Genomic DNA, 22,215 nt, shown 5'->3' with positions numbered 1-22,215 from the left:
AGAGGGTAAGTACGTAATGTCCTTAAACTAGCAAAATGAAGCGTGACATGCATCACGCCTTTTTTCATGAAAGCTTTGCTTCCATAAGCTTACTACTGCAACTTGTAACATTTGCCTATTTTAGGGTTTCACTTTGTAATTTTTGAATGGTTGGTTTTTGAATTCACTCTTCTCAAGTTTTATGTACTAATATAACCCCCCTAAAAATGCACACAACCATCATTGTGTAAGTTGTACATTGTACATGCTCTGTTGTGTGCATTACATAAGTTATTTTTGTACTTTCAGACTATGTGCATGTGCATCAGGACTATGTAACGTAAGCTTTCCCATATTATTCGTTTTGCCCGAGCTGCACCTTGCTCTTCTTTCTTTATCTGAATCCTTTTTTAAGAGGTTCCTTGAAAATCAGGGATGGAGGAGGGTACACCACCTTCGCAGAGTTCAGTATTCACTATTCACTAAGGAGTTGGAAAGATGGAGAGGGAATTGGGCTCTTGGGCTTAAACTGACAGGGTTCCCGGCCATGCCAACTTCACTACCTACCCAAAAAAATTAGTGGTGGCACTTTCTGGAGGCCAGCAACTTGGATGGCCATATACATGTCAAATAATCTATGTCCATATTATTTGGGGCGGACCACCCATAAAAATATCTATCTACCTATCCTTGAAGAGTAAAACAAGACAAAAACAGAACTCCTAGATGAGAACTAACATTTTATTAATACAAGTTCAAAGTTCCATACTTAAAGTCTACAAGTGCCAATTTGTGAATATGGATGATGATTTTAAGCAAGGGAATGCATGTGCGAATTTATCAAGTTACAACACCTCCAAACAGTCAATATAAGGTCCAAGTTACACACAATGTTACAGAAAGCTCCAATGCGTGGGAGATTATAAAGTACATATAAATATGTTACAATTTAGGGGTGAAAATTAATGAGCTAAATCATGAATATTCAGTTCATCAAAAAAGAGTATATTTATAATGTTACATAGAGCTCTTCGACAGATAAGATTATGATACAGAGTTCTCAACGTTAGTACCTGGATGAATGACCATTTCTTCCTGCAGTAACGTGTTCAGCAGCATGCAGCCAAAGTATCACCACTTCTCCTCAAGAAGGTTCAAATCCATAATAACTCTGACTTGTCTTATTCATGAGCTGTGGACATAAGTTGTTGAAGCAGACTCACGACAAGGAAAGATTCCATCATAAATGGTGATTAATGGTGCAAGCTGCATTTCTAGTTGACTAGACAAGCTGCATGTCTAATAAGCATAAATCCTTAACTTTGACCATCTGATGGGTAGTCTCATGGCTATTTTCTTCCCGCAATAATTCCTCCATGATTAGTCTCATTGCTATTTTCTTCCAGCATAAGTTCCCAGTTTAGATAAATCAGGAACCCAAAAAGATAGCTCAGAGGATCCAGTGGCAAACATGACATTTCCTGGAGCCCATTTTATTACAGGAGGTTCCTTTTCGGTACTCATCCAACTTGCCACCTACACAGAAATTATTCGTAAAACATTACTAATCACAAATTCTAATAAACAGTGGATGATATGAGAAATCAAGAGTTTAGACATGCATGTATGACTTGGAAAACTATAATATAATGGACAAATAACCAGAAGGATCCTAATGTTTAGCTTGCATATAAATTTAATACTATGGACAAGTGACCAATAGGATCTAACACCTTGATCACTACATTGTAGGCTTCAGCAAAGTTCATGGAATTGATACATGAACATTGTCCGATGCCACAAAAGGTTACAGAACAAATCAATTCACACCAAGCACCAATCAATCAACCCCCTTCCTTGATTTTAAAAATAAGGGAAAATGAGGTCAGAATTGAACAGTTTAAGCAAGGTGTAACAGAATTCTAATGCTGTTGACAACTGCTGAAGATTTTCAATTTCTCTAAAGTTGCTTCAACACATATTCTGAACAAAATAAAACAGAAACATTAAGTTTGGGCATGATGGAAATTTTACACTGAAAAACATGTTTTATTACTTCCGCTTATATACAATGCACAATGCTAAATGCAAGGGTGGGTTACATCCAATGGTAGTGGTATTTTGATTTCCAACATAAATCAAGGGAAAAAAATCCTAGATCTTCCAAGACTGCATACTATATACACTTCTTAAGATAAAGCCTTGATAGATGTCCTTCCATTATGACGATTACCAAATCAACAGTTCCCCCCACCACCTAATTTCTAGCTCATGCAAACTTAGGTATCCAAATACAAGGGATTCTAAAAAGTCAAAATGCCAAGGAAGAACAAAGAAGCCAAACAGCCAGTGTGACATCTTTTCCTCAAATTTTATTATCCAGAAATACAAGATAATACCTTCAATCAGGTAAGAAAACTAAAACAAGAACCATTTAATACTCCATACCTCTTTGCCACTGCGGACACTCCATGCATATACACTGCCATCCCCTGATCCTGCAGAAGAAAGTGGAATAAACCAAATTGGAAATTACTTAAAAGAAGAGAAGCATAAACAAACTGAACAAAGGCTGAATCCTTTCCAAACAGAAAGCAGCATGTACTACAACTATAACACATCAAAAGCAAGTAAGCAAACAAAAGGCCAGTAAGGATCCCACATTCCCACTAATGGAAGGAGTAGGGACTAAAATCATAGGTATGAAACACAAGTTACACAACTTTGTGCACAACCACTTCTAACATAAATTCATCCAGATCTGTAGATTCATTGAGCCTTTAAAATTTGTCCAACTTTCTCACTCCTACATAATCACATTGACAATGTATATCCTACCAAGAAAATTGCTCCCTCCATTTGAGTGCTTTGGGAGTCTGGGAGGGACTTGAGGGAGTGGTGAGATAGAGAGAGAAACCGAGAAACATTTAAGTATAACAATCTAAGAATCAATTTAAGTTTGATTTATTCTCGATATAAACAGTTCAGTTGCCAAGGCATGGACATTCCAAGAAAGTGATGTTATGATCACAAAAATTCTGCACTATCGTGTTCTAAATTTTCTGAGAAACAATATCAAATGATGCAAGGAAACAGAGGTACACATACACTCAGCAAAACAGGGAAACAAATTAAATTTATGAAAGATTGGTCAAATGATTGTTTGACTATCCAACATAACTAGTTGGTAACACAAGATGGAAAGAGTGTTCAAGGTGACAGACAAAAGATATGTAGCCACAGTTGTAAAACGATTAGGGGAAGGAATTTACAGCCATAACAGGTATGCAAATTTCCAAAGACGGTATCAATAGAGGGATTATGCTAACAAGAGTGAACCAACCCATATAAATATGCAATAAAGTAGAGCTCGGAAAATTGTAAGAAAGGGAAAAAAGTGCATGGTAAATCAAAGAATAAGCATAATTGAAAAAAGCAACATGCAGAAAAAGCTAGCAAATACAATAAAAGTTGGATATAAATATAGACTAGGGTAAATTGATGGCGAAGTCCAGGCCCAGAGCATTTGAAAGATTATCAAAGACTGGAAGCCCATAATGGGACAAAAGTCTAAGTTAGCTCAGACTAGGGGGAAGGGAAAGCAAGGACTTGCAGTGTTAAACCGCCTGAAGTATATAAAGAATGAAGGCTGCTGAGAAAGTGCTTGCCAATTATGCAACATCAGAGCTAGGTGAAGCCTGTAAAGGGTACTTTGACAGCCCTCTCAATAGATTGAAGAAGAACGCATTTGTTTGGGAAAGGTCAGCTCCTCTATTCTTAGATAAACATCGCTTTTGGTTTGGGCATTAATATGGAGGAAGTTAAGAGTAGCAATCAAAAAGGACAAGAATGGGAAAACATTTGACCTGGATTAGGGATACCAAAGTACTTTGGAAAAGTTTACATGCTAAAACAGTGCCAAATGTCTATATCAGATGGTCAAAAGTATACCAAGAATTCCCCAATATATATGCTGAGTTGCGTCATGGTTTACTTCGTGTTCATTTCTATTTCAGCATTATTGGATAAACTTACTAGCTCAATTTCAGGCCCAAGGTTTTCGACCATGATGTATAATTTTAACAGATGACATCTCTGGTCGACAAGCAAAGACAAGGAATATTAGGGCCTTGATGCTCTGGTGTCAAAGGGGTTTAGGTAAGCAAAATTCAGACAAACTTGAAATGTAAACTCAGAGGTCATTTGGATAAAAAATTCATATTTGGAATCAGAATGAAATCAATTCAGGAATGGCAATGACCTTCATCCCCCACATTCTCAACCTCGCCGCTTAATCCATCTTAGCCCTCGCCCTCGTGTGTGATTGACACCTTGGAGCTGAAGCATAATAGTTAATCAAGAAACAGTGACACAATATCTAGGTGCCTAGGCAATTTATAGCCACTGCCCATGGGAGTATGGGACACATTTGGTGGGTCAAAGATGATGATCTCATGAAAGGCTGGGTCATTGAGCATAGTCCATTAGTCATATGGACTATGGAGCAGCAAAGTCACCCTAACCCTACCCAAAACACGCTCACAATCTACATCTTAAAAAAGAAAATAAAAAAGCTAATTCTCTCTCTTACAGTCATAAGGATGGCTTGACAGACTTCAAAGAAGTTTATACCCCACACAGATACATGCACATAATTCCACAAAAAAAGAGGGTGCCCAATAATAAATCAAAGGGCCAATCACAAGAGTAAAGGTGGCTAGTTAAAATAGCCAATCAAGCCATCCAAGGAACTAATAGAGAAAAAACTATGTGTATTACCTGATATGACAAACATTCCCTCGGGGCTAAATGAGGCCTCCAAAGTCGAATTGGTGGATACTGGTTTTACATTAAATGAGCATAACTGGATATAACATCAAAAAACACAGGAAAAAAAAAGTTAGGAAAAAAAAAGATTTTCAGAGTAACACCCTATATTTACATTATAATCATACTCAATTGAGAAGGTAATAAAAACTGGGTTAAGATGTAATCTTGGTTTCTGTTTAGAGGACAACTTGTCCTACATGTGTTTTAATTTTTTATTACAGCTGATTAATAGACATGTATATTTTTATTTTACTTAAAAAACAATAGTTGGGGGTAAGGAACTTACAAGGGTACCACGGAATGAATCAAGCACATGAATAAATCCATTGGTTGTTGTTAAAAGCATAAGTCTCCCATCATTGCTGAATTTGACTACATTGGCATCAGAGAAGTCTCCCCCAACAGAATATATTTCAAAAGGGCCCTGAATAACAAGAAATCAGCCATCAAACACACCTTCTAAGGAACCCACATCTTCTTAGATAAGCAAATCGACGACATGAAGCACAAACTTTTTCATATTTGCGAGTGTCAAACAATCTTATATATCCTCCAGAAGCAATCGAAAAGACTAATCCTTGATCATCATAAGCTGTTGCAGGCCTTCCCTGGACACGTAGAAGACCCTAAAATAAAATAAAAAAAGATAATAATCCTTTTGGTATCATTCAGTAGACAAGCACGGGAAACAATACCTAATGTAGACAAGGGCCAGACAGGCAACAATCATACCTGACATTTCTCAGCCCGTTGGTCCCATAGCAGAACAGTCCGGTCCAGAGAACCTGATATAAAGAATTCATTGCGAGCACACAAGCTTAGGGATACGACCCTGAAAGGAGTATAGTCAGGCAACATGAATCATGAAAAGTAAAATCAGTCACATATATGGATGACCCAAGGAACTAATACCTATCATGATGACCTTTGAAATATCGCAAATATTTGTTGTCGTTCAAGGAGAGAAGCCGCAGTGACTCTGCAGACAAATTATATCTGATTATAAATCTTAAATATATACATTTACCGATTTACCATTTACGTGATCTAGAGTCAAGCTAAATTACCATCCCAGCCATTCTTTGACGAGTAGATCACTGTTGTAGGATGAGAAGTAAAGCACACAAGTTCAACTCCATACTTCTTGCTATTGATGGTTTTCAAACATCTGAAAACAAAAGCAAAGTTTTTAATAATCTCTGTATATCAGAATGAAATAGCGAGTTTATACATGACAACAGAAAAAAGTAAACAAAAAGTTCCATATAATTAAAGAAAACTGCAGGATGATTTAAAAACTAAATATAAACATAAACAATTGCCTAATTCAATCAGCCACCACTCATCTCTCTTACAATGAAGTCATAAAGCTTAATTCAAAAATTTCACAAGTAATGACAGACCATGGTGTAGAAGCCAGACTGTATCATGGTAGACACTGTTAGGAGGTATGTTTGGAATGAATTCACTATTTGTTTCTATTTTTGGAAGGTTCTTTCTGGATACTTTTCCCTTAAGGAACCAACTATACAAAGCGTTCGGAAGCAACAGATAATCCTTTGTTATCCTTTCGCCTTCTATCAAGTCAACGAGGTTGTTATTTGCTGTGATTTATTAGCAGACATTACTTCAAAGTTATAGATAATTACAAAGCACTGCTGATGATTAGGAAACTAAACACAGAACGTTGCTTAATCTTCACTCTCGAAACAAAGTCACTCTCATAATAAAAGGCAGGTTCGGAATATGTTGATCTCTATGGAAGTTGCTGCATCACACAATATGAAAGTTTAAAAAATCATTAATCGTCCAAACTGATTTTCACAAGTCGAAATCATTGTGGAAAAGTAAAACCATATAAATCGTTACATTTGGGGATTTGGGATAAACCAGCTATAATATCCTAAAAGATGCAGTGTTTTTAATATTATATATAAACAACAGAAAGAGACACTTAGAGTCAATGTAATGCAGAATAAATAGGAAATGATAATTGTAAACCCTAAAAAAAAGTTACATCCTTATTTGGCAAGCATAAATTGCGTACGTAAAATACTTCGTGTTTCAGAATCAAAACACCTACGTGGCATTGGCGACATCATACAAGCGGATTGATTCATCATCACTAGCAGTGACCAAGTAACTTGAGGTCCTATGGAAGTCCATTGAACTGATTCTTCCACTCTGCAACAGCGACAAATGCTACAATTTTCAAAATCTCTCCATAGGTTGTCCATGAAACATCAAATGCACTACCAATTCAGTTAAAATATGCCATTACCAACCGCCAAGCACTCAATATGCTAGAATTAGCAGAAACTACGAAAGGCGATCTTATACACAGACAATCAGCAATAATCCTTGCTCAATAGTGTTTGCATGACTAGTATATATATTAATTTTTTTTTTAAAGGGGATATATATTAATTACAACATTAATTAATCTCATAAATTACAGTTCCTCAATTGCAACGACAAATCATTCAAAGTTCTTCAAATTCACCAATCCATACAACTAAATCATCATAACAAAATTTCTTAAAAATTTAATCGGAGTGAAAGAGAAACATTACATAATCGCGAAACGCCATGCCGACTTCCATGCTCTGAAGAGTTTCTTCCGTCAAATCCAACGACACTTTATCTTCTGCAAATAATATCAAAATTGCAGCAATTTAAGCAAAAAATGATAGTTCAATTCGAAAAAAAAAAAGAGGACGAAGCAAACATTAATTGAAATTGAAAATAAAATTAGGGATTAAGAAGAAATACCAGCCATAATTAGGGAAATGAGAGAATTGTGTGAAGATGAATGGTGAGGGTTAGTACTGAGAATCCAGCAAAACCCTAATGAAAGTCGTCAACTGATTTTGGGGATTATAAGACTTGTCACTTGTGTGCATGTTTGGCGGGAGCTCGGCATCCGACTCGATTACCATTTGTATTTGCGTTTGTCGCTCTCTCTCTTAATTATACACTAGTTCTTCATTACATACGATGATGACACGACTCAATAGATATTCTCAATTTTTCACAATTTTTGAAGACATATAATGATATAAACCTTGTTTCTTAGTATTTGGTATTTAGCTGCTTGATGTTAAAGTGTTTGATAAATACTTGTTAATCCTTAGCTATTTTAGTGTATTTAAATAGCCAAAAAGCTAATTGTTCAAAAAGCTCTAGTAATAAGCTTTTTGTAAAATAGCTTGTTGTGACCAAAATGCTCTTTTATTAAGCTATTTACCCAACACATAAATTAACTTTTTTAAATAGTCAAACCACTAATAGGCACAATCTGTTTGGCAAAATTAGCGATAGCAGATAGTTTTTAGCGGTTAAGTAGCGGGATAGCTGATAGAGTAGTGAGTAGCTGTCAATTAGTAGTGGATAGAGGTTAGTTGTCAATGTAGCAGTCAATAGTGGGAGTGCTTAGTAAAATTAACGGTTGAAATGTTAATAAAGTAAAAATACATGCATAATATTTATAAAGTAAACAAAATTTGTCAAAAGCTACCTGCTACCTTTCAAACGCTAATATTATTAAAGTTTGACAAAAGTTACCTAAACGCTACCTCTACGCCTATCCGCTACATGAAACGCTATCTTAGCAAACACTTATTTTTTCCTATTAGTGTTTTGACTTGATCCAAACGCTAAACGCTACCGCTAAACAAGGCTAAAAGCTCTCCAAAATTCTATGTACCAACACAAGGCCATAATAGCTTGTATGTATTACATGTCTTTATTACTACTATAGTCCAATATTAATTTATACGCAAGTTTAGAGCATAATTGACATTAGTCTGGATGATTAAACAATAATATTTTCCCTAAGAGGTTAACTATTCAAACCACCTCATCCATATATTTTTTTAAATATATAAAGTTGACTAAAATCTAATTTTTAAACCTTTTCTTGGTGTTAAAATATAAGGGTTTTTTTTTTTTTTTTTTTTTTTTTTTTTTAGGAAACACCTGCGGAATATCATTAAAGGATGTTAATTTCCGCCAAAGTTAAGATATTTTGCGGGAAAGGACCTAAGCAAATAAATGCATGCTAAGCGTGCAGGTAATACTCTAGCTCACCATGTTGCACGGTGGGGCTCTAGATGATGGTTTTTTTTTTTTAGTTTTAAAAAACATTTTCATCTGCTTCAAAATTTTGTTTTTGGATGACTTTCATACATTAAACAAAGAAGGCAAATATATTAGCAAATATATACTCCATATCAACAAATCAATCAATTCAATGTCCAATAGCATCCTAAAAACAAAGTAAACACGTAACCACTTATCAGGAAGGGGGGGAAAAACATAAGCCTGATGTTCTCTCCAAAAACTGGAACAAATTGAGTAAATCAGAAGGGTGAACCAGAAAGGCAAAAACACACTAATTATTAGGAGAAAAAATTTTGTTGGGTAATTACAAGATCCATCTCAGATTAATCATGATGAACAAGCTTTTATGAACTCAGAGTATCACCACTTCACCAGATGATGCAAGACGAGAGCTAGTACATTAATTAGTACGAATATACAGCTTAAATTGCATTTTGACATGAGCAGGTGCATAGTCTTCTTTTGAGCCACTTGATACAGACATGAGAACTGAAACTGAGGTGCCAATGCAATTACTTTCCCTGTCCCTTGCAAAATAAAACGGCCAAGATTCCAAGAGTAAGTGCAATAATTCGACTAGTAATCTAGTAGGACTGTAAGAATCAGATACCAAAGCTGAGTGCCTAATACTCCCTCCATCCTACAGCCATGTTTCACTTTTTCAATAACATTGGAACCCATAACCACCCACCAACTTTCTTTTTCTCAGTTCACCCTCCCACCCCCCACACACAGGTCCTCCTACATTTACTATATACGCGTTGCAGCATTCAATAACAACTAAGTTATACACATTTGCAGTGCCACAGAAATTCTCCCTTTTATCAAAAAAAAAAAAAAAAAAAAAAAAAAAGGAGAAAAAAAGGAGAAAAAAAGTGTCTTCTTATCATTTTAAACTATAATGCTTATTATGCTAAAAGCCATAACCTGGAAGATACAACAAGCATATATAGAGAAAATACTCTCAGAAGAACCAGATGTGAGGGCTTGGCCCTGTGATGTTCTAAATTTCAGCATGTAAGTTCCTTTAGCAACTGAGTTGGGTGAATCTACATCAATATATCTAAGCACAAAAGAACTACTTTAACCCAATGAGTTATACAATCCCAGGGCAGCCGCATCAGGTTCATCCACAATTCATAGACTGACAATGGCTGCATCCAGAACTCTGGATAAAAAGAAGTGAAAATGGCAAATGGGGAAAAATGAAAATACCCTCATACCCAAATAGATGCCAATCCTCGTGGTGTGCCCCCAAAAAAGGGAAAAAATGTCAGTCCTAAGCATTTTTCCTATTTTGAGCTGATATAGTTTCTGTACCTGAACCCAAAAAGAAAGACTAGTGAATATAAGGGTTGGAAACCATAATATTCTATTCACGCCTTCTGAATGCAATACCTGAATACCTGAAGGCTTTTTACAAAATGAGTTGGTATGGTATATTTGAATGTGTAAATTAACAATCAATTCACTGCATACACAAGAAGGAAAGAGCAAATGTCCTCTCCTTTCCTAATGGTTAAATATAAAGAAGAGGAAATTTACCTCTCTTAAAAACACTATATCTGATGATTTTTTTATTTTTTTCTTTTTTTCATTAAGAAAAGGCAGATTCATACCCCCCCCCCCCCCAAAAAAAAAAAAAAAAGAAAAACAAAAAAAACTGGAATGATTATGAAGTTATCATCCTCGCACCGCCAATTCTTGTAAGTGATCCATGAAAACTTGCAAACTCACATCATCGGTGAATATGATTTCCGAGCCGTCAGCATACTTTGAATTATGGGTTACAGATGGGTTCAACTTGGCGAGAAGAAACCTAGCCTGACTGCTGTGCTGGTCACATCTGATGACTTTAGGAACTGGCATTCGTTCGGCAATAAGTTGGTCTACATCCAGTTCAGGTGCTTCCAACAACTTTCTGAAATTCTCATGATTAGGGTCCTTGTGATAACCAAGCTTCCGCCACTGTGCAACCTTTGAGCCATAGTGAATGACCACATAGAAGTATGAATCAAAAAGCAAAATTACATCAGGAGACACTGAGCAAATATCTAAGAGGACCGGAATAGGTGGGCCCTCAAATGAATATTGGAAAAGCGTTGGTTGAATCATGATCATAGAACCAACCACTCCTTCACGATTCAACATCAACGTAAAGAAAGTGGTCTCATCTGGAGAGCTGTTAAATACATTGATAAACTGGGATCTTCTTAGATAATACATAAATTGAGGATAGAGAGAGAAGTTCGATGAAAGGTGAAATGAAGATGGGTCTTCTTGAATGTAGTCTCCAAACTGGGAAGCAAATCGTATTAAATTATCATCCAGCCACCTGATGACATCTCTAACAAAATGCCTCTCTGCTCTGTCAATTGCAAGCCTGCCCATGACAGCAGCTGCAGCTTCTTGATCAAATCCAGCAGAAATCTCCGGCGAATTCTTCCCCACCCACCTTCTTGCTACAGTTGTCACTCTTCTCCGGATCCCAGTTGCTCCATATCGGTAACGGGTAATAAACTGAATAAAAAATGCAGAACCAGGTTCAACTTTCTGACTGTCATTAACTTCAAAGAAAAACGCAATGCATGTCTTGTTTGTCAGAGAGCACAACTTCCATGCAGTAGTAGAAGCTTCCCCAATCTCATTGTCACTCACTAGACTATTCCTCTTCCGAAGAGATACACATGGACCTAGGGCACCACAAATCTTTACATCATTAGTTGTCACCACTTCTATAGATGCATCCAAACACATCTTCAGGTTCCCATTGTTGTCACATTTAAATAGATGACGTAAACATTTCTTAAAATGCTCTGAGTCAAATACTTCTCCGAGCATCATAAATCCACCCGACCTTTCAACTGGGGCTTTTAATTCTGCTGCTCCCACTTGATCCAAAGAACAAGCAAACAAATCAAGAACTACGGAAGCATCACATAATCGCTGGGTGATTTTCTTATAAAAACTGCAAGACTTTTCGAAAAAGGGTGCATGACCATTTATCAGCTCTTGGTGATTTCTTATTGAATAGCTACAATCAGACTCCACCACAATGCCAGGGCCAATAGTTGCAGGCCCAGATGTAAAGACCATGACCCTGGAACCTGTTTTCACTGTACATCCTTCTATAAGTCCGACTGCAACAGATATTGCAGTTCCAGTAGCCCTCAGGGAGCGATGGCCACGAGCAACAATTCCTGAAGAGCATATCTCTTCAATTGCTGTTGTGACAACAAATTCACAGTCTGACACTGCTAACAGAAAGCCTTGCTTTTGGACAACTGTGGTCTTCCCAAGGTAAGGTTGTTTCACGGTTGGAAATTGAAGTAGTTGTTGAATCTGAGGGTGATACATAACATAAGAAATAATCTTAGAAATGAAATTATTAGATAACTTATTCCGTCTTCACCAACATGAATTCAGATGGGAGGAACATAATGCAACTTTCATTTGACGCCGTTCTCCCATAGGCCACTGGACTACCAGATTCTGAAGCTTAAATTGAAAATAATAGAACATAAGCAGTAGATTCTACATTATCTATCATCAGGTGACCAGAAATACACATAAAGACCATTTTTCACACTGCTACAATCCTAGACGAGGAAGCTATAGCATATTCTCTTAAGCTCTACAATGCAAAAGCTTGTAGGGTTTTGATGAAACTATTGTGGAAACAACAAAATGGTGTATGGATCTCATACACATATTGATCTCAATCATAAAAAATGATATCCTCTTGATGCATTCCTCCTTGTCAATTCAATTAAGAACAAAAATGAATTTTCCAAGTGTAGCCTCTCTACTTCGTCCGCACGACACGATCTAATCATCTTTAAACTAGACAGCTAGAATTATGCACGACACGATCTAGTCATCTTAAAACTAGATAGCTAGAATTATGGAAAGCTCTCGCTCTCTCTCCCTCTCCCTCTCTCCCTAATGTACATTTTAAAAATATAATTTTCTTATATATATAATTTTTGCTAATCGATAATTAAACATATTGATCTAATCTAATCGCCAAGGCACGCATGAAAAGGTATATCATTGTTTATAATTGAAATTACTGCAAAAGAGTTGTCTCAAAACCCTACAGAGCTACATTCTACTCACTATTCTCTAGGAAAACTCTGAGGTAAGAACTTTGATACTTTCTAACAAGTCAAAAGTTTTCATATTGAGCAAAATTTCAAGATTTTTATTACAGTGAAATAGGTCAAATTTCCTCATAGAAGTGTCCTGCAATTATTCCTAGTGGAGAAGTCAAGATATCAAATGAGGCCAGTACCACTATAATCAATGACACCTCTTAGCAGCTGCAGGGGAAACCTTTAGATCCTAACCCCCATCTTGCAAAAGATGGAACCTTGATAGAGGTCATCACCAATGTGGTATGAATTCTTCAAACTCTTGCATTAATCATAATGGTTTTTCTGTAATATTTCGCAGAGAATGTCACATATATATGTCCAAAGTAACTCATCTCCTTTATAAGCATGTGGTTTTCTTCTTAACATGTGTATAACACTCACTACCACTTCAAGGAAATGTATGAAGGAAAGTACAGGTTTGTAGGTAGAGATACATTGCAGTTGACATTCACATGGGATACTCCATGCCAAATTACACACAAACACCTACCATTCTCTTGATTTATAACCTCATACGGTCATACAAAATAAGCCATACGACTGATACGAGTAAAGTGCACAGCTATTAAAGCTTTCCCAATTCTAAACTACAGTTTCCAAATCCAACTCTTTATGTTAACAACGGTAATTTGAAAACTGCAGCAGACCTATTGACAATGCCATACAAGTGATACAACCATATTTAACTTATTCAGAAGCCATCGTGGAGATTATCATTCTAATAAAACTCTAGCCAAGTCATAATCTTTTAGGTACCATTGAAAAAAAAAGTCCAGGCATCACTCTAGACCAATAAGAGGAAAACAAAACAAAATTGCAAGTCACCAACTTTCACGGTTTCACCATGATCCAATAAACAAGTAATTCACATAGTTAATTTAAATAGAACAATTAATTAGTTTACCAATCAATGCTAACTTGGCACCAAATAAGAGTGAATGAAAATTTAGTGAAATTTAAAGCAACAAATTAAAATAAAATTACCTGAGTTGAGGTGAGATCCCTGCTACCTTGAAAGAGCACAACCCTATTACAATCAGCAAAACCCAAATCATGAACTCTAACCATTGAATCAAAAGTAACCAATCCCACCAATGTATTCTCCGGCAATAAAGAGATCACATGCAACAACTCCTTCTTAAGCGCCCTAAGCTCATCCTGCGGCGTACAAAGATCCACCACAAACACGAAAGCCGGTCCGGGTTTCGAATCAACCACCCCGGCCAACATCGACGGAATCGAGCTAGATGAAGAGGAAGAAGACAACCCATTTCCACCCCCTAAATTACTAAACTGATACTGGTATTCAACCGCACTATAAGTAGGAAAAAGTTCAGCAGGAAGATTGTTTTCACCAATCCCAGCATACGATTTAGGAAACCCATTTCTATTATGACAAAAAGGGCAATGCCAAATCTTCGATTGATAATCAACCCGAGCATAAGGGTTCAAAATTGCCCCACATTTGATACAAATCAAGGGTTCATATTCTAATACAGGAAGCTCAGAAGACTCCATTAAAGCTAATGGTGTACACATAATTGAAAGTGGGATTACGAGAGAAGTTGCTTCGGATTTCGAAGTCGGCCATGAATTCCACGACCATCGTAAACCTTCAATTCCTTCTAATTCTAGGAAATCCATTGATTTTTTTTGCCCTAATTTTGTTTTTACTTTATTGGGGTTTTGCGAATTGGGAAATCAATTTTGGATGGTGGTGAGAGTGATTTCCAAGACCTCCAGCTTGAATATGCCGTTGTTGAGTATGCCGCCGGCATCGGTGGAGGGAGGAGAGAGAAAATGGGAATTTCGTCGGAGAATGGGTGGATTTGAGTGAGAGCTGAGTAGTGCGCCAGTGCGGAATCTGCGGATGCGTAGGTGAGCAATTTTGGAAATTAGAGTGCCCCGCAAGGCCGCAAATTCAAATATGGAGTACAGAGTATTAATTTTGGTTGATTTTAAGAGCCAAGAGAGCCTATTATTTACACTCACGTATATCGTATATTTGATTTTTACTCATTTGTTGATTGAATGAGCAAATGACTATGTGTGTACACTGTAGCTGGGTGTATATACCTAATTCTAACAAATTGATAAACGAATTTTTTTTATCTAACGACAAGTTCGTAAAATATAAGGAACGGTGAAATCATACACATCAGATTTGTGTTGTTCATGTTTGATACGTTGCTGGAGTAATGTGTTGAGTTGGATATTCCACTGACGCTATTGAATCTTTCTCGATCCTTCTCGATCTTCACCCACCTTCAATCTACGTTTCCACCAATAACCCCACCATTTTTGATGGCTTCACCGTCAAATTAAATGAAAACCTTGTGAAAATGGTGAAATTCAGGGCATGGTAACCCTAAACGATATGGGTGACCATGTTCACTTTTTAGGATGTGTTTTGTGGTCGATCGACAAGTTAGCAAAGAGATTAACAATAACAGGTTTCAGTGAAAAAACGAGATGATTGATTTGATCGGTGCTGTGATGGGTTTCGGAGAGGAAGGGGGACATCGTAAGAATTGTTACTTCACTAACGGGAAGACGGAGGAAGTTGATGGAGGCGCTTGGGTTTCGTTAGAAAGAAAGGAGAAGTATGCATGTTTTCATCGAGAAGAAAGGGGAATGATCAAACTCATCCTATGAGACGATTTAGCAGGTTCATGAGTTGTCAATGGACAACCGTTGCTTTACTTTACAATTCAACCATAAATCAACAAACTTAATTGATAAAAAAGATCAACTTGTATTTCCTCTGATTTTCCCTCAATATTGTTGGAATATGCACCGATTTAAAAACTTTCAAAGTAAACATGTTTTATAAGAAATTGCTATTCTCGTGTCGTAAATAGGTTTATCAAACATGTATTTAGTTCAAAGTTTACTGAAAAATCATTATTTTATAATCTCTAACTATTACATAAGTATATGTTAATTCGAAAACATAATGCGCATCATTATCTGAAGTTCACGATATAATATTTCTTTATTCTTATCAAATATAAAAATGCTCGTTCAAATACTTTAATTCAAAATGAATACTCTGTTATGAAATATATAGAAATTAGAGGATTAAGAGAAGAAGGTAATAAGAGAAGTATTACTACTTTTATGTATTACTCTTGGTAATATTTTTGTGTGTCATACAAGTGAAATTACATGGCTATTTATAGTAGTAAAAACCACTATTACATTGTGGGCTATAACCTTAGAGGGTGGCAATTAGGGTTGGCTACTACATTAAATGTAATGAAGAAATTGGAGTGTGGACATTCACACCTTGACTAAATTAATTAACTCTTAACACTCCCCCTTGAATGTCCATACAAAATAGGGTATATGTTGTCTCGTTAAAACCTTGCTAAGTAAAACCCTTTAGGATAAAGCCATAGCTAAGGGAAAAGAGTACAACAATATATTACTATATGCTTTAGTGTACTGCCTCATTAAAAACCTTGTCAGGAAAAACCCATTGGGATAAAAACCTGATCGAAGGGAAAAAGAGTGCAGTGCATATAATGCTCCCCCTGATTTTAACATAGTTTATGAAGACGACGCATCCCAATCTTGTGGACCAACCGCTCAACACTCTTTGAAGGTAGGGACTTTGTAAACAAGTCTGCAAGATTATCAGATGATTGGATCTGTTGGACATTTATCTTCCCTTCCTTTTGCAAATCGTGTGTAACGAACAGTTTTGGGGATATATGTTTAGTCCTATCACTTTTAATATATCCTTCAGTTACTTGTGCGATACATGCAGTATTGTCTTCGTAAATGATGGTTGGACTTTCAGTTACTTCTTTCATTCCACATTCTTCTTGGATATTGCCGATCATTGACCTTAGCCATACACACTCACGTCCTGCTTCATAAAGGGCAATCAACTCAGCATGATTTGATGATGTCGCAGTTAAGGTTTGCTTTGTTGATTTCCAAGAAATTGCAGTTCCACCATAGGTGAACAGATATCCAGTTTGTGACTTGGCGTTTTGTGGGTCTGATAGATATCCAGCATCTGCATATCCGATGAGGGTGGCATCTTGCCTTGATTGATAAAACAAACCAAGATCTTTTGTTCCTCGTAGATATCGTAGTAAGTGTCTTACTCCTTTCCAGTGTCTCTTCGTTGGTGCGTTGCTAAACCTGGCTAACAAATTCACAGAAAAAGCTATGTCTGGTCTAGTATTGTTAGCTAGATACATTAGAGCCCCAATTGCACTTAGATATGGTACTTCAGGACCAAGGACATCCTCGTTTTCCTCTCGAGGTCTAAATGGATCATATTTCATAGTCAAAGACCGAACAATCATTGGGGTGTTTGTTGGGGTCGCTTTGTCCATGAAAAAAACGTTTTAACACTCTTTCGGTGTAGTTAGACTGATGGACGAAAATACCATTATTTAAGTGCTCAATTTGCAATCCAAGGCAAAATTTAGTTTGTCCAAGGTCTTTCATCTCAAATTCTTTCACCAAGTATTTTGCAGTTCTTTCAAGTTCATTTGGGGTTCCAATGATATTCAAGTCATCAACATAAACTGCAACAATTGCAAACCCTAATTGTGATCTCTTAATGAAAACACAAGGACTGATTTGATTATTCTTGAACCCTTCTTTCATAAGGTATTCACTAAGACGATTATACCACATCCTCCCAGACTGTTTCTATCCATAAAGTGACCTTTTTAATTTTATGGAAAGTAAATATCTAGGCTTGTGGTTTTCTGGTAATTTTAGTCCATCTGGGACTTTCATATAAATATCTGTATCGAGTGACCCATATAAATATGCGGTTACTACATCCATTAATCGCATCTTTAGTCCTTCTGAGACTGTCAAGCTTACCAGAAATCTTAACGTAGTTGCATCAACTATGGGAGAATATGTCTCCTCATAATCAATCCCTGGAATTTGAGAAAAACCTTGGGCTACAAGTCTTGCCTTGTATCTTACAATTTCATTTTTCTCATTTCGTTTTCTCACAAATACCCACTTGTATCCAACTGGCTTTACACCTTCTGGTGTAAGGGTTATTTTTCCAAACACTTCTCGTTTTTCGAGTGACTTTAACTCTGTCTGCATTGCCTCTTTCCATTTTGGCCAATCATGCCTGCAACGACATTCTTCCACTGTTCTTGGTTCACTATCATTTTCGTCAGATGCCATTTCAATTGCAATGGAATATGCAAATATTTCATTTACGATAACATCATTTCTATTCCAATAATTCCTGGTAGAAACAAAATTTATTGAAGTTTCATTGTTATCGATGTTATGGTCATCTTGTTCATCCCCTTTCGGATTATCATCTTTTTCTCTATTCTTATCTGTACTTTGTCTTTCTTGACCTTCTGTAAGGGGAATATTGTCGATCTCATCAGGTCTTTTTAATTTTCTTGGTTTAGAGTCTTTTGAACCAAGTGGTCTTCCACGCTTTCGGCGTGCTAGAGATTCATTTTCAATGATCTTATCACCAGAAGGAATTTCAATTCGTGCAGGGGCATTTTCAGCTGGTATATGTGATTTTGTCACTTTCTTTGCATCTATAAATGCATCAGGCAGCTGATTTGCAATGCTTTGTAAATGAACAATTTTCTGAACTTCTTGTTCACACATATTTGTTCGTGGATCAAACATTGACAATTGTGTTGCATTCCAAATCATTTCTATTTCTTTCTTTCGTGGGTCCACTTTCTCTCCCCCTAAGGCTGGGAATATTGTCTCATTGAAATGACAGTCGGCAAATCTGGCCGTAAATAAATCATCGGTCATTGGTTCAAGATATTTAATTATGGAGGGTGATTCAAACCCAACATAAATTCCCAGACTTCTTTGTGGACCCATCTTTGTTCGTTGGGGTGGAGCAATAGGAACATACACCGCACAACCAAAAATTTTTAGATGTGAGACATTAGGTTCTCGACCAAAAACTAATTGTAGTGGTGAGAACTTATGATAAGCAGTTGGTCTCAATCTAATTAGAGTTGCCGCATGTATTATGGCATGACTCCAAGCAGATGAAGGCAATTTTGATCTCATCAATAATGGCCTTGCAATCAATTGTAGTCTCTTAATTAATGACTCAGCGAGTCCATTTTGTGTATGAACATGAGCTACTGGATGTTCTACAACAATTCCAATCGACATACAATAATCATTAAATGTTTGGGATGTAAATTCCCCAGCATTGTCAAGCCTTATTCTTTTTATTGTATGGTCTAGAAATTGTGCTCTTAGTTTAATAATTTGAGCAAGGAGTTTTGCAAAAGCAACATTTCTACTGGATAAGAGACTTACATGTGACCATCGAGTTGAGGCATCAATTAATACCATAAAATATCGGAATGGTCCACATGCAGGATTAATTGGTCCACAAATGTCTCCTTGAATCCTCTCTAAAAATGTTGGAGATTCAGTAGCAATTTTGTTCATAGATGGCCTTATTATTAATTTGCCAAGTGAACATGCAGAGCATGTTAATTCATTTGATCGAGGGATTTTAACATTCCTAATTGAATGTCCTACTGAATTTGCTATAATCTTGTGCATCATTCCTGTACCAGGATGACCCAAACGATCATGCCATAAATTTAGCAGATTCTTATTATCTAACTTCTGGTTAGATATCGAATTTATTTCAACTGGTCGTATATCTATATGATATAACCCTGAAGAATATGCTGGCAATTTCTCATACACATGTTTCTTGCCATGTTTTTCTGCCGTGAGGCATAAATATTCCTTTTGATCCACTATCATTGTTTCTAAATGAAAACCATTTTGACGCACATCTTTAAAACTTATAAGATTTCTTCGAGATTTACTCGAATATAAAGCGTCATTAATGATTAATTTTGTTCCATTTGGGAGTATTATGCAAGCTTTTCCAGAACCTTCTATTAGCTTGGCTGACCAGAAATGGTATTAACATTTGCTTGAAATAATTTTAACTTTAAAAAATATTTTCTATCCTTCAGAATAGTGTGTGTTGTTCCACTGTCCAAAAGGCATTGAAATTTGGAACCAACTTCGGGCAGATCCATATCTTCATAAGATAATAAGTACAAGATTAGTTTAAGATAATTAAACTGGACTTACTTTATTAATGATGAAAAATTAAGAGTACATAATTTGAACATGAAAAAAAACATATAAGAAAAGTACATAATGAAAACATAATACATATCATAGTAATTGATGAATTATCTAAACATGATTATTCTCTCCAAAGATATATTCACCACCAGCTTCACCATTGTCTATGTGGAAATCAGACACATCAAGGCTAATTCCAGGGACATTTTCTTCATTAACATAATTTGTTTCGGCATGTTTTTCTTTCCCTTTAATGGAAGCCTGGTATAGTTCTACCAGATGTTTGGCCGTACGACAAGTACGTCCCCAATGTCCAGTCATGCCACATCTATAACATGTGTCTTTTCCTTTTGTGGTGGCTTGATTTTTGTTTCCTTGTTGATGCCCCCTTTGAGTGTTGTTTCTAGGGGGAAATTGGCCTCTACCACAGCCATAACCACGTCCACGGCCACGTCCGCGGAAATTTCCACGACCTCTGCCACGGTTATTATATTTTCCACGTCCACCTCTATGAGCAACATTTGTCTCGGGTGGATTCGAGCTTTCTACAGCATTTGTTTCATTGAATGCTTGAGACCCAGTTGGTCTTAGGTTGTGATTCTTCAACAGAAGATCATTATTCTTTTCAGCAACCAATAATGTAGAAATAAGCTCAGAATATTTTGCAAAGCCTCTTTCACGGTATTGTTGTTGCAATACAATGTTGTTAGCATGGAATGTAGAGAGTGTTTTCTCTATCATTTGCACTCACAATATCTCAATATTGATACGATTTTATATAGTGATGAATTATAATCACTGACAGATTTAAAGTCCTGAAATCTCAGGTTTGTCCACTCAAACTGTGCTGAAGGAAGGAGTACCCTTTTATGGTGGTCATATCTTCCTTTCAGGCTATCCCATAGTTCTTTGGGATTTTCCACCATTAAATACTCAGTTTTTAAACTGTTATGTAAATGATGCCTTAAGAGAACTATAACTTTTGCTTTCTCTTGATCAGTTGGAACTTTAACTTGAGCAGGGGCATTTTTTTCGTTTCCTGGGATGGTAATTTCTTTGATTGTATGTTCCAATCCCTGAGCCTTCAAATTCATTTGGGCATCAACTGTCCATTCAATATAATTATGTCCGGACAAGTCTAATACGTCAAATTGTCTTTTCATCAAGTCTCCCATTTTAACTACAATCAAATAGGTAATTATTATTAAGCCAATTAAGCAAGTGATAATTAAAGTAATCAAATTATAATCATAATAATAATCCATTTAAAACATATTTGCTTCTCCCCCTTGGGTTATTATTATGATGTACATAAAGTTAAGCTAAAATTAAACATGATAATTACGTTAGTAACGACAACAACAATAATAACAATAACAATGATAATAATAACAATAACAATAAATACTACTACTATTACTACATCACCGACAACGACAACAACAACAACAATAATAATAATAATAATAATAATAATAATAATAATAATATTAATGACATACATTAATGATAAGACAAAAGAAACATTTATTATAACAAAATGCACTTATAATCTACCTAGAAGACAAAAAAACTTGAAGTACTACGGAGATTACATGCATGAATTCCCTTTGTCGAAAAACCGAGCGCTACTTATGTAAAATGATGAAAATCATCATTGCCATTAATAAAACTACTAGGGCCATAATTAAAACTAAATATAGTTTTAATTTCCTTAAATCTTCTTCAAAGGTAAAGGGGTGTGGTGGTTGTTGGTTGTCGACGGGGAACATGGTGTGTGACCGGTGTAGATGGAGGAAGAAGAAGAGGAGATAATTTGGGTAAAGTTTAAGGGGGGGATAAGGTTTGTATGGTGAAATAAGGGGGTGTAATCCGCCTTTTATAGGGGGGTAAATTATCCGTTTCAGCTTTACACTACTGTAAAAATATCATACAATGTTCTAGTAGACTGGTAAAATAATCGTAATCAAACTATTAATATTTACAAACGTAAATAAGTATCACACTGGGATGCAAGCCGTAG

The 22,215-nt window shown here is 36.2% G+C and overlaps 2 protein-coding genes across 3 annotated transcripts; both read right to left on the bottom strand.

The window, feature by feature from the left end:
- Positions 1–803: 803 nt before the first annotated feature.
- On the bottom strand, positions 804–7,761 carry LOC145563358 (protein ANTHESIS PROMOTING FACTOR 1-like). 2 transcript variants are annotated; one of them, XM_081623804.1, is made up of 11 exons: positions 7,582–7,761; positions 7,383–7,456; positions 6,893–6,993; positions 5,877–5,977; positions 5,722–5,788; positions 5,542–5,641; positions 5,322–5,417; positions 5,096–5,233; positions 4,759–4,843; positions 2,428–2,477; positions 804–1,515 (listed from the first exon to the last, which is right to left on the bottom strand). In XM_081623804.1, the coding sequence occupies exons 1-11, from the start codon at positions 7,586–7,588 to the stop codon at positions 1,372–1,374; spliced, it is 963 nt and encodes a 320-aa protein (XP_081479930.1). In that variant the 5' UTR covers positions 7,589–7,761; the 3' UTR covers positions 804–1,371. The 2 variants fall into 2 exon arrangements, with proteins under 2 accessions (XP_081479930.1, XP_081479929.1); XM_081623803.1 differs by having other exon boundaries at positions 805–1,515; positions 5,322–5,435; positions 7,582–7,759.
- Positions 7,762–10,584: 2,823 nt separating this feature from the next.
- Positions 10,585–15,034, bottom strand: LOC145563357 (protein transport protein SEC23 G-like). Its single transcript, XM_081623802.1, has 2 exons — positions 14,073–15,034; positions 10,585–12,273 (listed from the first exon to the last, which is right to left on the bottom strand). The coding sequence occupies exons 1-2, from the start codon at positions 14,730–14,732 to the stop codon at positions 10,615–10,617; spliced, it is 2,319 nt and encodes a 772-aa protein (XP_081479928.1). The 5' UTR covers positions 14,733–15,034; the 3' UTR covers positions 10,585–10,614.
- Between the last annotated feature and the right edge of the window lie 7,181 nt (positions 15,035–22,215).

The sequence above is a fragment of the Chenopodium album genome, chromosome 10, assembly GCF_948465745.1.
Source record: "Chenopodium album chromosome 10, dcCheAlbu1.1, whole genome shotgun sequence".
NCBI classification, from domain to species: Eukaryota; Viridiplantae; Streptophyta; class Magnoliopsida; order Caryophyllales; family Amaranthaceae; genus Chenopodium; species Chenopodium album.
This window is presented reverse-complemented; position numbering and strand designations above follow the sequence as displayed.